This window comes from Oenanthe melanoleuca, chromosome Z (genome assembly GCF_029582105.1).
Source record: "Oenanthe melanoleuca isolate GR-GAL-2019-014 chromosome Z, OMel1.0, whole genome shotgun sequence".
Lineage (NCBI taxonomy): Eukaryota > Metazoa > Chordata > Aves > Passeriformes > Muscicapidae > Oenanthe > Oenanthe melanoleuca.
Genome location: NC_079362.1, coordinates 23,661,145 through 23,676,013, shown reverse-complemented (window position 1 = coordinate 23,676,013; position 14,869 = coordinate 23,661,145). Strand labels below are relative to the sequence as shown.

General features: G+C 39.3%; 1 protein-coding gene across 2 annotated transcripts in view; it reads right to left on the bottom strand.

Moving 5' to 3' along the window:
• Positions 1 to 10,637: 10,637 nt before the first annotated feature.
• The window catches only part of GRAMD2B (GRAM domain containing 2B), a 50,839-nt gene continuing 46,607 nt past the window's right edge, over positions 10,638 to 14,869 (bottom strand). For both annotated transcript variants that reach the window (XM_056513545.1, XM_056513546.1), the window contains exon 14: positions 10,638 to 11,909. In XM_056513545.1, coding sequence (XP_056369520.1) covers positions 11,868 to 11,909 — 42 coding nt within the window. In that variant the 3' untranslated portion in view covers positions 10,638 to 11,867. The remainder of the gene's footprint in view (positions 11,910 to 14,869) is intronic.

Below are 14,869 nucleotides of genomic sequence, written 5' to 3'. Positions count from 1 at the left end.
AGTAGGTTACAAACTCAGCTCCACTTTTGTGGAGGATGGGAACTACTGTTCCAAAGATCTGTTATCTGCACTGTCACTGGATTGCTAGTGTGGCATCAGAGCAGGGAATCATAATACTGCTGCTCTTTCCAGACAGCTTTGAATTCCTTTATATGTGGTGATGAGCAATCCTGCTATGGAATTGGTAGGCTTGCTGAATTACTTCCTGTGAAGTGGCTCTGGGAAGAGTGTCTTTTAAAGACTGCTGCAGATTGTAATATGTTTTGGCAAGAATTTAGGTGCCTATAAGTAGTTATGATTATGATGAAGCATTAAACTAAGGAGGTCTAAAAAACAAGCACACAGTTTCTCAATTTCTGCTTTAACTTGGAGAGTCCACTCAGGAGATTGTAAACTGCATTAGCTGTCAGTGGGTTATCTCACCCAAGGAGGGCAATTTTGAGAATTCATAAAATGTGTCTTGGAGCTACTGATATGTGGAATATAATGGACTTGCAGTTTTAATACAAATTCTATCAGCGTCTTCCACTGTTGCATAAACTTAATTACCACTGAGTGTGTAACACCAGTGAATAACAAGTGTTAAATGACACGTGATCAATAATTCATTTGTTAGCACAGTATTGCTTACTCTGAAATGACCTTGGTGGGAACACTCTTACAAGTAATTTCTTTTCTTTTTGCCATATTATTACCTGAAGAAAAATGAAAATTCTACTAATATTTTTGCTGATAAACAGAGAAATTGCTTTTTTAATGAAACATGAGAATGGGAGCTGTAGGCTGCTTCTCTTCCTGTTGTGTCCTATCACAGCTTCTTGCAGAGGTGATGATTTTCAGGAATCAAGGATACTACGTGCCAGTAGTAGGTCGCAACTTGGGATTTTGCAAAAAATGGTCCTGCAGTGCTGAATTTGAAGTAGCTGGGAAAGTGTTCGCCATTTTCTTTCAGCAATAATACACCAGCCCGTTCATGTTATATCACATTCTTCTCATGTAGTGTTTTCATCATTCTGTGCTGTTGCTGCACAAGTTCAAAACCACATGGCTGCTAGAACTTTTGATTTGTGGCATCTGTGTTTCTGTATGAGAAATCATGTGTGCTAGATGATGCATTCAAGACTCATTAGGTGTACTAGCCCATTCGTGTCTCTGCATTAATTTCATTAGTAATTATGTGAAAAAGATGTAAATTACAGGAGACTTCTGTGCCTGGATTTTTTTTTGGATCACTGTCTATTTTGGTCCTGCATTAAGGTGTTGGTCATGTATTGCACAAGTGTGTCCTCTTATTTTCCTAAGTGGAAGCAGAAAAAAAATTTAAGGCTTATAATATAGGGGTAAAATTACTTAAATCACACAGAATCAATTTCTTGAGTAAAAACAGTGACTTAGTATGGATTTTTTTTTAGTGTCTTCTCTTTTGTATTCCTTAATCAGCAAGCTGTGCTGTCAAGTTGTACATGCTTGGTGTTTGAAAACTAATTAATTAATTGCATTCAGTGTGCAAACATCTGCTGTCATTGAAGTGCTTCTTGAAATGAGAAGGTGTCTTTCTTGGCTCACATTTTGAACATGGTTATCCTATGGATTGCTGGTACAAAGGTAAGTACTGTCTTATATAATAGCAGCCTTTCCTTTCTGCTGAATTATTAGCACTGATTTTCCATTCAGCTCATTACTTTCCTCCAAATAACAGGAAAATGTATGTGGATTTTGGACAGGGACTTACACAGTTTTAAAAACCTTTGTGTTCCTCCCGGTGTCGCTGTTGGTCAGGCTAAAGCCTGCCCAAGGGCAGCCTTTGCAGTTGCTAGCCAGCTGTGTGGAACACAGACCTCTTTGTCTGAATGTTTTTTATGTTCCAGTCCATCTGGGACTGCTGTCTCTGAGCTAGTAATTAAATACACTCTATTCTGCAAAAGCCTCAGTTGATTAGTGCAATTGTTAGATAAAACATTAACTCCAAAAGCCAAAGGGTAAAAATAATAGTGTTTCAGCCAGGGAGAACAAATGATTTAATACTTACTTTGCCCAGTATGCTGCTGCTCTCTGGCATTACAGCTCTTTTCCTGCAGCCTGATTTCAAGGTGAAGTTACGAGGAACAAACAGCTTGAGTTAGATCTCTCAGTTTTGGAGGAAGGCATGTCTTTTCATTATATTTAAGTCTGGAAAACTGGCAGCATGTGGCAATTGTGTTTCATGCTTCCCTGACACTCTCCTTACAGGTGTCCCAAATCTCCTTAGCTGTGATAGGGAAGGTAACATCACCTGCTCTTATTGAGCAGAATGTTACAGAGGTAATGAAATGGCAGTGTGTGATTTTAAAAATGGGAGATTCAGGAGGGACAGGATAAATACTAGCTCTCTTGCTTCTAAGGATTTTTAGTTGAACCACAAACTGTTACTATTATTGTCTCCTGTCTTCTGTGGATTTTATAAGCTACTTATTCTCTGTCCTGATTTAGACTAACCTATAATACAAATTACTCAGTCCAATGCAGCAGCTGTACTAGAAATATGTTTAAAACGTGTAGCACATACCTCTTCTTTGAGTTGTATTTTGTCTACCTACATTTTTTACCACTATTGCTGATATTTTTATTAACACATTTACCTCAAAATGTGTGAAGGATTCCTGTGGAATCCCAGAATATAAACCTCCTTCTAGCTCCTGTGTGACTGTTTTCACTTAACACACTATGTGCTCATGATTATGTGTTGGAGAGATGGGGACTATCTGTTTGCCACAGTCCTTTTCTTAGTTTTACCTAAACAGCAGTTGATTTATGGTTTAAAGCACAAGAAGTAGCAGAATAAGGTTATGGTGATGTTTCATGAAACAGTATAAATTGGACTATTCTCTGATGCTTTGCTATTGTAGTAAGTCCTTGCAGGTTAAAAACCCAGTTTGAGGACTTTAGTTTGGCTTAACCAACACTGTCTGCTGTGACTCTGTTTTGCCTGCTTGTTTTCTTCCCATATTTTTTCAGTTAGCTGTGTTACTGATTTATTTATTTTTTTTCACTGCCAGTTTAATGTTGAAGTGACTCCCTGCAAAGTCTGAAAAGTACCTTAGTTTTGCTGGAGGATGTGTTGTAGGCACCTACCCATTTTTGGCTGCAGAAAATGAAAGGGCCTTGAAAGTGAGGATGAGGAATTCAAAATTACCAGAAAGGATGGTACGATACTGATGATGAGAAGCCAATGTGAAAGGCACACACAGGATTTTAAGTGCTGGTACCAGGATTTTAACTGTTGGTTATTGTATTTGGAATGCTGGGGAAGGTCAGTGAGAGATGCAAGTGAGAGATGGGGCAGAGTGTGCAAAATAGAATTAATTGAAAGAGTGTGGTTTTGAATATATAAAAAGATAAGAGGATTACTGTGTGAGGAAAATGCAGGGAAAGGAGGCAGATGTAGTTTAACCTAGCACATAAGTTTTGCATTTCTGGCAGATGAGACATAGATAGACATATTCACTAAGGTACAGTATCAACCCAAACCTCCAAATCTGTTCAGAATTCATTGACTGGAGCATGAATCTAACAGGCTGTCAAAATTATCTATTGTGATTACGGAAAAAGACCCCACCAAGAATACGAAGGAAGGCGTCTCAGAACAGAGGAAACATTGTTTTGATGGTTGTGTTCCTCTTAATGTGTTCTTTGCTGTGAAAATTGTCCCAATGTCATGAAGCATGTTTTGTCAAAAAAAGCCCCAAGCCAAAACACCACACCAGTCTCTCTGTTCTGTGTTTTTAAAAATCATCTCTGATGTTGCAAACCACGTGTTTCAAACCTCTGTGAGATTTATGTCAGCCATTGTTTGTCTGAGTACTCTGGCTTGCATGCTGATCATATCATTTTCTCTTCCGGCTGTTCACTGCCTTCTTCTTTATGAAAAAATACTGAAGGTTCACAGAAAGGGTAACCCTTCCTTGTACTTAGCCTGTGCTATTCCTGTGGGAAACAGTAAATTTGAAGAATACTGTGTACAATTCTTTCTTGAGTTTTTCACACTAAAAATTTCCTAATTAATTGGGAAGCTTGTAATGCCTCAGAGTCTTAACTTCTTTCTTTGGGTTTTTTTTGAAACTGGGATAAGACATCGGTATTTTGGAGTCTGCTGAATATGCAAATGATTAATGATTTTCTTGGTTTTCAATGCCTTTCAGCTACTCAGAAAACATATTTTGAATTCTGTATTTAAGCTGTTAAGAAAACTTTTGCAATGTGGGTTAAGCATGGAAGTCATGGTCTTTCATGATGTGCCTGCCAGAAATTGGGCCAAGTTCTATTGTAGAAATATAGCAGATATTATCAAAGTCAAAACAATTAATTTTTACCCTAAATACCTGTAGACTGACATAATAGTTTCTATAGCATCTCCATAAACTTCCTATTTTTATAAAATGTTGTATCTGTTTCATCACTCTGTAGCTTCTCATTCCTTGGTACTAAGGGAGCTGTCAACTTTTGTTATGGTTCAGTAAATCAGGAGAGCAGAGCCAAAAATATTTGTGCTCTTTCTTCTTTGGAATTTGTGCTGTTTCTTTTTGTATAATTTGATCTAATTACTCAAGATTTATATTTTCTGGGGATAGAGAATCTGGATCTACCAAGCTACTTAACTAAGACTCACGATATTAATTTTTTCTCCCTTCTACTCAGTGCAGCCAACACGCAATAATCTGGTTCTTCCCAATCTTTTCTGATAATTTCCTTCACAGCTCTTTCCCAGGAGAGTGGGTGCAAAAGGCTGTATATTTTTTTTTCTTCTGCTGTCCTACTTGTCCAAGCAAAAAGCTGTCTGTGCTTTCCTGCTGCCCTTCCTGCCCTCCCAGTTTGTCATCAGCAGGGCTGACTGCCAGGGATCAGAGGTACCAAGGCCTCGCACTACATGAGCCACGAATGTGGTGGCTTGGCTGCAGCATGTCCTGACTGCCAGGTGAGAGCAACCCAGCAACATCTTGGGCTGAGTGAGACCTGCTCCTGTCTAGAGGAGTTACTATTGCTCCACAGCCACACAGCGCAGAGACAGATTGCAATATGAAGACTGTTCCTTTACGCAGATCAGAGCATTACAAAGTAATATTTTGGCTTGTGCGTTGAGGTTGAACAGGATCTTGTGTACACTGTTGCCTCATCCTGCTGTTTCCCACACTGGGTGTGTCCTCTCCTTTAAAATAATGCTGTTCTCTCTGTGGTCCACCAAGAAGTCAGTATCAGTTGCTGTCCCAAAGCATTTTTCAGCCTGATTTGCTAAGTTTTCTCTGAGCCAGAACAGGAAATCTAGCAAAATGTGGCTGTAATTGTTTACATTTTTTTGTGCAGGGATGTGTGTGATGGTCCTATGCAACCTAAACATAGGAAAGTGCTACTAAAAGGGAAATAGATACCTAAAGCAGCATCTTCCACATCTACCTATAAGGTATCTGTTATTACCCCAGAATCTCATAATTTCCAGTTCCACATTTGTCCACCAAACTGATTACTCAGATGGTCTAATCTATTTAGCAAAGCTGACGCAGCAAAGGTGATGCAATACACCTTTGCAATGTGGACTTTGCACAAAGTAATTCCAGCTGATTTTCCTGGAAGAAAATAAGGGATACTGTACCACAGGTGAGCTGGTAGGGATTGGAAGCAGAAGCACATGACCAGGAATGTAGTGATGGTAGGGTGACAGTAATAATGGTCTTTAAGGAAAGCAGCTGCTGGCAGGTTGGACAACAGTCACAGCTGGCTTCACTTAAGCACTTAATAGAGTAAAAAAGTTGAATTGTCAGCAAAGCTCCTAAAGCATTATTTTAGGCATTGCACAACATGCCTGCATTTGATACTGGGCTCTTTTGCAGACTCTTATCCATATCTCTGGTGGAAAGTTAACTGGTCTTGGATGGGTTACTATTTAGAAGATCAGCTTTTGGATTCAGGCTACATCATCCAGGCTACAAGATGGGAAATGGAGGCAGAGGATGGTCTATAAGCAGAAGGAGGAAATAGCTAAACTCTAGAGCTCTCAATATTCAGTATTCATATTCAATATTCTCAATATCTCATATCCTAAACCTAACACAAATCTTGTACTTTCTCAGTTCACTTAGACCCCAGCCCAAAAATTGTTTTTGTGGTAGCATTTACTGTGATGGTTGAGTGATTGCAGAATCGGAAATCCATGAAGAGACTTGGAAGAGAAGTATGGAAGATGCATTCATACAATCAAGAACTTGGTCTTTCACACAGCATTCTTCCTTATAGCCATTTATATTGATCAGAGTCTTTAGAAGTGTGGCCATTTCCAAGCAAGCAAAGGTAGATTATATTGTTTTCTTCATGTGAGCTGTCAGTGGCATCACTTAAAACAGTTTTTGGGAAAAATACAGAAGGACATTTCTTCCCGTGAGTATCATAACCCAGTGTTGAAGCATTAATGTTTCATGATTCATGTGTGAGAGAAAGTTTGTGGTTCATTATATTACATGGAAACAGCTGTTAGTGCAAGCTGACTTTCTTCCCACAGTGCCCTTGCTCTGGAATGGGCCCACGTGTGCACATTGCCACGGTAGCAAGCTCTACGTGCAGGAAGAATTCAGAGCTGTTTTTTGCCCTGCGTGCCAGATTCAGCATGTAAGGTTGTAATTAAGTTACTCATTACCTTCTCTTCTTGGGGGAAGCTTTTATCCATCTACCTGTAGATAGTGTGAAGAGCTGATTTTTAATTTTGTAGTTGACAGCACATCGGAATGATTTTTTTTTAATCTCCTGCGAAGCACTGTTAAAATGCCTAGTCAGTGGAAAATTACCTTATCAATACCATTAAGTGAGAACAGGAGTTGAAGAAGCCTTTATTGTACAGTCCAAACTACCTGCATTGCCAAAGACTATAAAATCCTTGTTATGAAGCTTAAGGAAGAATGTCACATCTCCAGAACATGATGCAGCTACTACATCATCATGACTGGAGCTTGCTGCTTATTGTAAAGCTAGGGAAAGGTGTGTTTTCAAATTTAAGAACATAATGAACATTTAATTAATTTCCAAATGGACTTAGTAGAGAAACTGGAAAGATAAGAAGGTCACATAGTAAAATACTAGAACCTCTACCCACAGTGGACAAATTTAAAAAAAAAAAATCAGGAGGAAGAGCTATCTAGACTGAACTCATAAAGGCTGTCAGCTAGTTTGAGCCTAGTCAGTATATGGAGGGCAATAATTTCTATGGCAACTCTCTTCAAGAACTAATTTCCAAGTTTTTTGGTACAGGTGTTTTTTTTAGTGAACAGACATCCAACTCAGGGTGGACTTTTTGGCACAAATACTGCCCATTGTGGGGAAAATAGATAAAGTGATTCAAGAAAAGCATTTGTAACTTCAGGAGAGCTGGAATATTCTTGTCTGTTTTGTATATGAAATATAGTCTTGGGAAAGGCTTTAATGACATCCCTTGAATTCCTGCTCAAAGTCTGCTTGCTAAAGTGCTGCATCCTGACCCCTTTTTTGTAAATTATAATAGATATGAAACTAGGTTCAGGAGAAAAAAGCTGCTTCTGATTATCAAACTAACCCTGCTAGTATCCTCTCATAGCACACTTCTAATCAGTTCCTTCTTGGGATCATCCCTTTTGAGGGTACTACCAATAGCAGGGGAAAAGGTCTTACAAATACTAGATCTAGGCCTTGTCACCTAAATAATTTGAGATTTAATCCAGGATGAGTAGCCATAGTCTTACTGGCCAGTTTGATTAACCGGACACTTGTGGGTCAGTAGGTGCCACCAGGAAGAAGACCAGAAGGTCTAAAATAACAACTGTAAAAGGAAAATACCTATATTTTGGACAGGAATAGTGATAGGCATCATAACATTCCATGAAGCTCAGGGAATAAACTCTTCCAAATACTGTGGATTTACTGCAGATTGTATATTGCTTTATTGTTCACGTTTGACTGATTTTTTGTTAAAATCCAGGATGGCTTGTGATAAACAGGGAGTAACTTTAGACACAATTACCTAATTAGATACAATTAAATGAAATTTACTGACATACACTTTTTGTGGCTGTTTAGTGAACAAGAGGACATTATGAGGCTCTACATTCATAAAATAATACCACACTGATTTTAAAAAACAAGAAAGCAAAAAACCCATTGCTTTTGTAAAGTCTTGTCACATGCAACCATGTTTAGCAGAACGCTCCACTGGGTTCAAACCATAAACCTAGAAGTGTCAAATGAGATGAGTCAATTTTCCCTCTTGAGCAAATGTGCCTGTCAGACTCAGATAATCTCACCAGGCAAACTGAAAAGCAGGTGCTGGTAAAATCCTTTTAAATGACATTATTCCTCTCCTGTTTATAGAGGCACACACACAGGCACTGAACACAAAAAGAGCTGTTTGCTCAGTGTAACTGTTTGCTTAGTTTTCTGTCTAAATAGCCAGCTTTTTCTGATCATTACTGCACGTCACACCTGCTCTGTAAATGCAAAATTTCCTATGTATTTGGGAATAGCACCTCACTAGCAGTTGCAGCTGAACCTGCTGAGCAATAGCCTGCAAAGGCCTGGATAACACCAAACAGGAAATTTCTTTAGCATTTGTCAACTAAATAGGAGGTGGAAACATGGAAATGAAAGTGCAGGTGTAGCAGGAAGCAAAAAACATTACCACGCACCTCAAAGGCTCATGTGAAAGCAGTTAACAGTATTAAATTCAGATATACTTAAAAACACATACAAAACTGCTTGTTTCCTGCAAATGCTAATGAGAGCTACGACCTTTGATGTTCTGCTGAGGGAGGCTTTCAGCAGATAATCCTTCCTGCCTAGAGTGCTAGCTGCATCCTTCACACCAACAGTACCATAAACTTGACACCTTGACAGAAAACTAATTCAACAGCCCCTCAATCCAAGCAGCCAATACAACTCCTCATTACTTTTTTCACTAACTACAACCAGAGAAAACACAGGTGATGTGCCCCTCTCGCCTTCCACCTGCAAACCCAAAGCATCTTCACAGAACCTGGCACTATTACTAGCCGGTAGAACTCAGCTGTTTTGCTAGCCTCTGTGTTGTGAAGGACAACAGGTAGCCAAAACTGGAAAAACAAACACACAAGAAGTTTTAAAATTGGCTTTTAAAAGTAGATTTCCACGTAGCCTGTGCAGCAAGTTTTATACGATTGTTAATAACAGTGTGTGCTAAGAATTTTTCTGTGCATTTCTGACCTCTCTGAAGTCACATATTTTTTCCACCTACTTCTGTGAGCTCGCACTTTTGCCAAAAGGAAAAACCTCTCCTCGTAGCCTTTGTATACATGGATACTGAAAGAAGTGTCCCTGCTCTTTTAAGAGTCCCAGCCTTAGGGGAAGCAGCTTTTCCTTGTTTTTCCCTGTACAGTACTTTCCTCCCAAGCACGACTTCTTGTCTCCAGCTGCAAGCTTGAATCACAGGATTTAAATCACTCCACTCACTTCTCAGCTTTCTCCAGGTGGGGTCTTGCAGTTCTCTGCAGTTCCTCATTACTGCCCACTGAGCCCTGATGCCTGAAGAGTGTGACATCCTTGAGCTATCCTCCTCCTCCCTCCAGGAAAAGGAGGAGCAGGGTAGACCTGAGGGGCAGGAAAGGGGTCGCACTGAGCTGTGCCAGGGCGCTCACGTGGCCCTTCCTCTGGAGCGCAGTTCACTTTCTGCGCTGGAAGAACACTGTGACACCTTTGCCCAGACTCGCCTCCCCTGGCACGCTGCTGCAGCAGGCTAAAGGGCACACATCCACCTCCCATTGCTCATTCCCTCCGTAATTATTTTGTTCCGTATGGCTAATGATAAGGGCTTAGCCTGCCTGATTTACTTAAGGCACATATCAAATATTTTCCCTCTCTCTGTTCTCCTGCAGAAAAGCACAGACTTGACAATGTAAGGTAAGTAAAAGGCTAACTCAGTTCAACTGCTAGATATAACCAAGTTTTCTTGTAGTTCCTTTGATAAAAGTGACTCATGGCATCAATTTTTCAACCACAGAGCTAGAGACTTCTAATACAGAATTAAAGGGAAGGGAGAAGGTAGAGGATAAGGTGAGAGTCTAAAGCACTACATGAGCTGTGCAACTGTAAAGGATAGTAGGGAAAGAATGAGAAAAAAATTAAAAATAACTTATTTTGACAGTTTTCTTGTGAAGCTGAATTTTCCAATAAAAAGTCACAATATCTGAAGAAGCAAAGGCAGAAACTCCACTAGGGAGAAGAGTCAAATCTCACAAATTTCTTACATACTGTGCTCAGGCAGAATCTTGAGCCAGGCAGGCATGCTAGAGCCCTCAGGGCCCTCTAAGCTGCCTCAACATTCTGATACTCATCCAATATCCTCCAAGGAGGAAACCTGAGAAACCTGGGGAACTTGAGAAAACTCAAAGCTCTGGGGGCCAAATTTGCTCTTACTGCTGCCATTGAGATCCAGAAAGAAGCCACACACAGTAGAATCAGGGGAGGAAGGACTGCAGCAGGATGCAGTTCCTAACCCCTTGTGTTGGCTGCTGGGTTTTGCACTAACTTTGTACTGTGGGCTATAAGCCTCATGAATATCACATTTGACCAAAACTGATGGATGGACTTGGGTTCATCCAAATTATAGTATTGAGTCACTTGTTTTAAAAAAGTTTATTTAAACAAAGTAGATACATTTCACAGAAATGGTTATAAAATGCATAGCATATTATAAACAATACTGTTACTTCACAGATAGTAGTTGTTATCCTAAATATTGCTTTTTAAAAACTAATAAGCCTGCTTGGTGAATCAGAAAGCTAAAAATCCCCATCTTAGGCACTCTAGAAAAAAAACAGTATGTGATATAACAAAGCAGGCATCCACTTTTTCATTCACTCTACTGATTGTTTGTATTGCTGCACCATTAATTTGCCAGTTCTCATCATGTGGAAATATCTGGTCCCTGGAGTCACATACCAAAACTAGATTTTCATTTACTGGACTACAAATTGCACTTGCTCAGCCAATCAAAACCCCATAGAACTCCAAGGAAAGCTGACTGAGGATCTTCACACTGATTAACTTAAAGGACAGAGACCATATGAGTGGACAGAAAATGAGCAGTTTTGCTAAGTTGTGCAGGTGTGTCACACCCATATTGCTAATCATAATCAACTTGATTGTAAATTGGCAAGTCCATACAGATTTCAGGCTTGACTTTAATGGAACCTGAATGCCCAGCAGAAACAGACCTTACCCTCAGTAGTGATACAGTGCCACAGAAAGTGGAATTGAGCCTTTTTACAGCACTGGAGAACTTTTTACAGCACTGGAGACTTCAAACACTCATGACTTTGCACATCCAATCACAGAGGTGTCTGTTTTCTGAACTTTGGGATGTTAGGGTGCAGAGAAGTAAGTAAAAATTAAGAGCACAGCACCAATCCATAATCATAGCTGAAACAGATACCTGCTCATTCACACAACACTTCAGTACATGAATCATGACTGACATTCTTCACATTTATACATGTATGACAATAGGCATAAAGTAAATGTTGAGGTAAAAGGATAGGCACCAGGTTTGCACTGGTGTAAGCAACTCTAACATCAAGCAAGCTATAAAATCCATTAATTCACACACAATAGAGAAAGAAAAATCCCCATATTTTTAAAACATAGATACATGTAGATCAAACCATATATGTTTTCAAAATATATAGATACATGCTGAAGAATCAACTGACTTTTTCGCATGATGACATGAAGACTTGGCTTGGACTGAAAATAAAGAAGCTTGAACTCTGGCCAGCAGAGCTCCTTTGGAACGGTTTGTCAAGACAGAAGAACGAGGTCTGAAGCAGTTCAAGAACATTGATGTTTCATTCACCATCTTCAAGTAGTTTTTGTAAGTTGTTCCGTATCTTAGAAATAGAGAAGGAAATAATTGGGAGGCAAGAAGTGTTACATTGCATTTTAAATAAATAAAAAAAAAAAAAAATCAAGCCATACTCTTCATAATTCTCTGTGTGCATGTTAATTCTGTCTTTTCATACCAATGGCATTCCTGTTAAATGCTTCCCTTATAATAAGTGCATCAAATGAAACACCTAGACAATCAGCTAGCAGGACATCTAGGTTCTGTATGATGACTATTCCCTGAAATTTTCTCCTATAGATTGTCTTCTCCATTAGTTACAAGAAAAGACAGAAATAAAAATCAGAGCTAGAAAGCAGTAGGACAAGAAACTGAATTATTTTCACCTTAATCAAAATCCAATAAAAGCCTCAAACTTTCAAGTCACAGCTCTATGGCTAATTGGATAATTTAAATAGTATTTGTAACAGCTTCAGCCATGACGTGTGCACAGCAAAATAGAGTCTTCTAACCATTGGCAGACATGTCCCATTTACCAGATTTAGTGAATTGATTGTGGATTATCTTCCTTTAGTTGCAATTAAAGTAATGTCAGCCAGTTGCATCCTTGAGAATAATTGGAACAGATCTATTTTTACACAGCCTATTAATCCACTTTTCATCTCCTTGTCTTTAAAAGCAGAGAGGAGGGAATAGAGTGGGTCACATCCCCAGACACACATGTTCTCAATATCTCAGTATCTCAGTAACTTGCCAGCAGTGATTACAGATTTAGTCACAGTTACTTTCAGGGTGCAATTTGAGGAGCCATTGTACTTCCTGTTCAAGGATGTCACTTTTCAGTCCCACCTCAAGATTTCTATTCCAGATGCACACTTTTCTCAAGAAGAATATTTTGAGGAAAGGGAAACAGTAAGAAGAACCTAATTTTATGAGAGTTGTTTAACACGTAAACAGGGATTTTCTTTTAGCTTGGTAAATTAATATAAGGGAACAAGTAATATTAGGTCACATTTTCTCCTCACAACTTAAAGCTTTATCATTTGATAGACATGGTGCATTTTAACAAGCTGCTAAACACAATTAAAAGCCAAATTAGCAGAATTTTGCTAAACAATGGTAGCTCCTTGTTTCAGCTCCAAGTCTGAAAGAGAACTTGTAAAAATCATAAGGTCACACTGAAGTCATTGCGACATATTTGTGCACTAATCAATTTTTAACTGCAGAGTAGTTTTTAGTTTTTAATCTAGAAAATCTCAGTGCTCCAGTTTACAGTGCTGTGGTCACAAGGAAAAGTAAGGGAAGGTATGACTATATGAAGTTATAGTAGAACATGAATGCTACTTTTGCTGTTGCAGCCAGTTACCAGCACTTTTCACTAAGACATATGAAACTGTTAAGCAACTGCAGTAACTTTGCTCAGAGAACAAAAATCTATTAGATTTCTAACCACTGCTCATCTAGATTAGAACAGGATGTGGCAATATGCAGCTAAAGGCAATTCTGATGCAGCTTGTATGCAGAACACTTCATCACCTTGAATACTTGGCAGATAAAGGTAAGTCTTTAAGGCTCCAATCCTGTAGACACTAAACAAAGAAAGAAAGCCACTAAACAAAAAAAAACACCACTTAAGACCCTGATTCAGGACAGAAGGTCACTTCTCTGGAACAGCTGAATGATCTAACCAGCTGCCTATTACTGTCTCAAAGCAGAGACTATATAAGGGAGTGGGACAGTGCCTAGCCTTGCTGCAAAAGGGCTGGCTGGCTTCCCACTGGAATGAGGTCTCCTATGAAACATCTTGCCAGCCTGTCCCAGACTGCCAGAAAGCAGTAACCTCTTAAATGACATAATTTGGCTGAAGATTGCATCTGGTAACCATCTGGAAGCATTTTCTCCTTGTATTCACACTGTTGCTATCCAGAAAATACAGAGGGGTTAAGCCAGCATTACTCTAGATTTCCATAGCCAAGAGGGTGAAGATGTGGGGGAAGAAACCCTTTTTTGGCAATATTTCTAAAACCTATGTCACACATGTAAAGAGTGATATTATACAGTGATATTATAGCTTTATGCTATTTGAGAAATTTTGTTTAGGAGTGAAAAAAGGTGTTGAAAGACCTTGGCACAGACTCAGTTCTAGAAACAGATGCAAAAATATCCCATGTGACTTAAGCACATAGGAATTCAAGTAACTTTTGGTTTTGTTCCACTAGTGCTTTTGTCACGCTCGGCCTGTGTATGTTGCACCAGTTGCATTTGTCAGGGTTTGGGGGCAGGGGGGGTGAGCTCAACAGGGGCAGCAGCCGTGGGCCAGGACCAGGGGTTGGCCCGTGCTGGACACAGCCATTCCAGCAGCACCCAGCAGACCCACTGCAGAGCACAGCCCAGCCCAGTCATGGCAGCAGTGCAGCCTCTGGCAAAGTGTTTTAGAAAGGGGAAAAACACCAAATAAGGAATCTGCACACCCACTCGCTTGGCATAGGTTTCCAATTTAAGCCATCAAATACATTTAGGTTTCCAAATAGAGAACAGTAAAAAACAAGGGTCATGAATACAGAATTGTACAATTGGAGCAGCAGCATTTGTGTTACTGAAGTAAAACAAGCAGATTCCAGCCACCTTGTGAAGAAGCTGATATATGTAAACAAGCATCATTTGTCTTTATCAAAAACCTAGAACTTCAACAAAAGTCCCAAACAGAAAAATTAATCAAATACCAATAAAAAAAAAAAATCCTTAGCCCAGATGGATTAAAAAAAAAGAAAAGAAAAAAAACCACCAAATCACTACATAATGTAACAATCATCCCGAAATGTCTGCCTCAGGGACACTTCTCCTGGTCATAAGCCTCAGTTCATGGCAAAGCTTTTACACATACCAATGTTTAGACTGCGGTTAATTTACGGTCCAAAAACTAGTCCTTTGTCTAGGAAAACATGCTATTGAATGTGGTGGTAACTCAACACTTTTCAAGATAAAAGATCATAGAAATACAGCAAA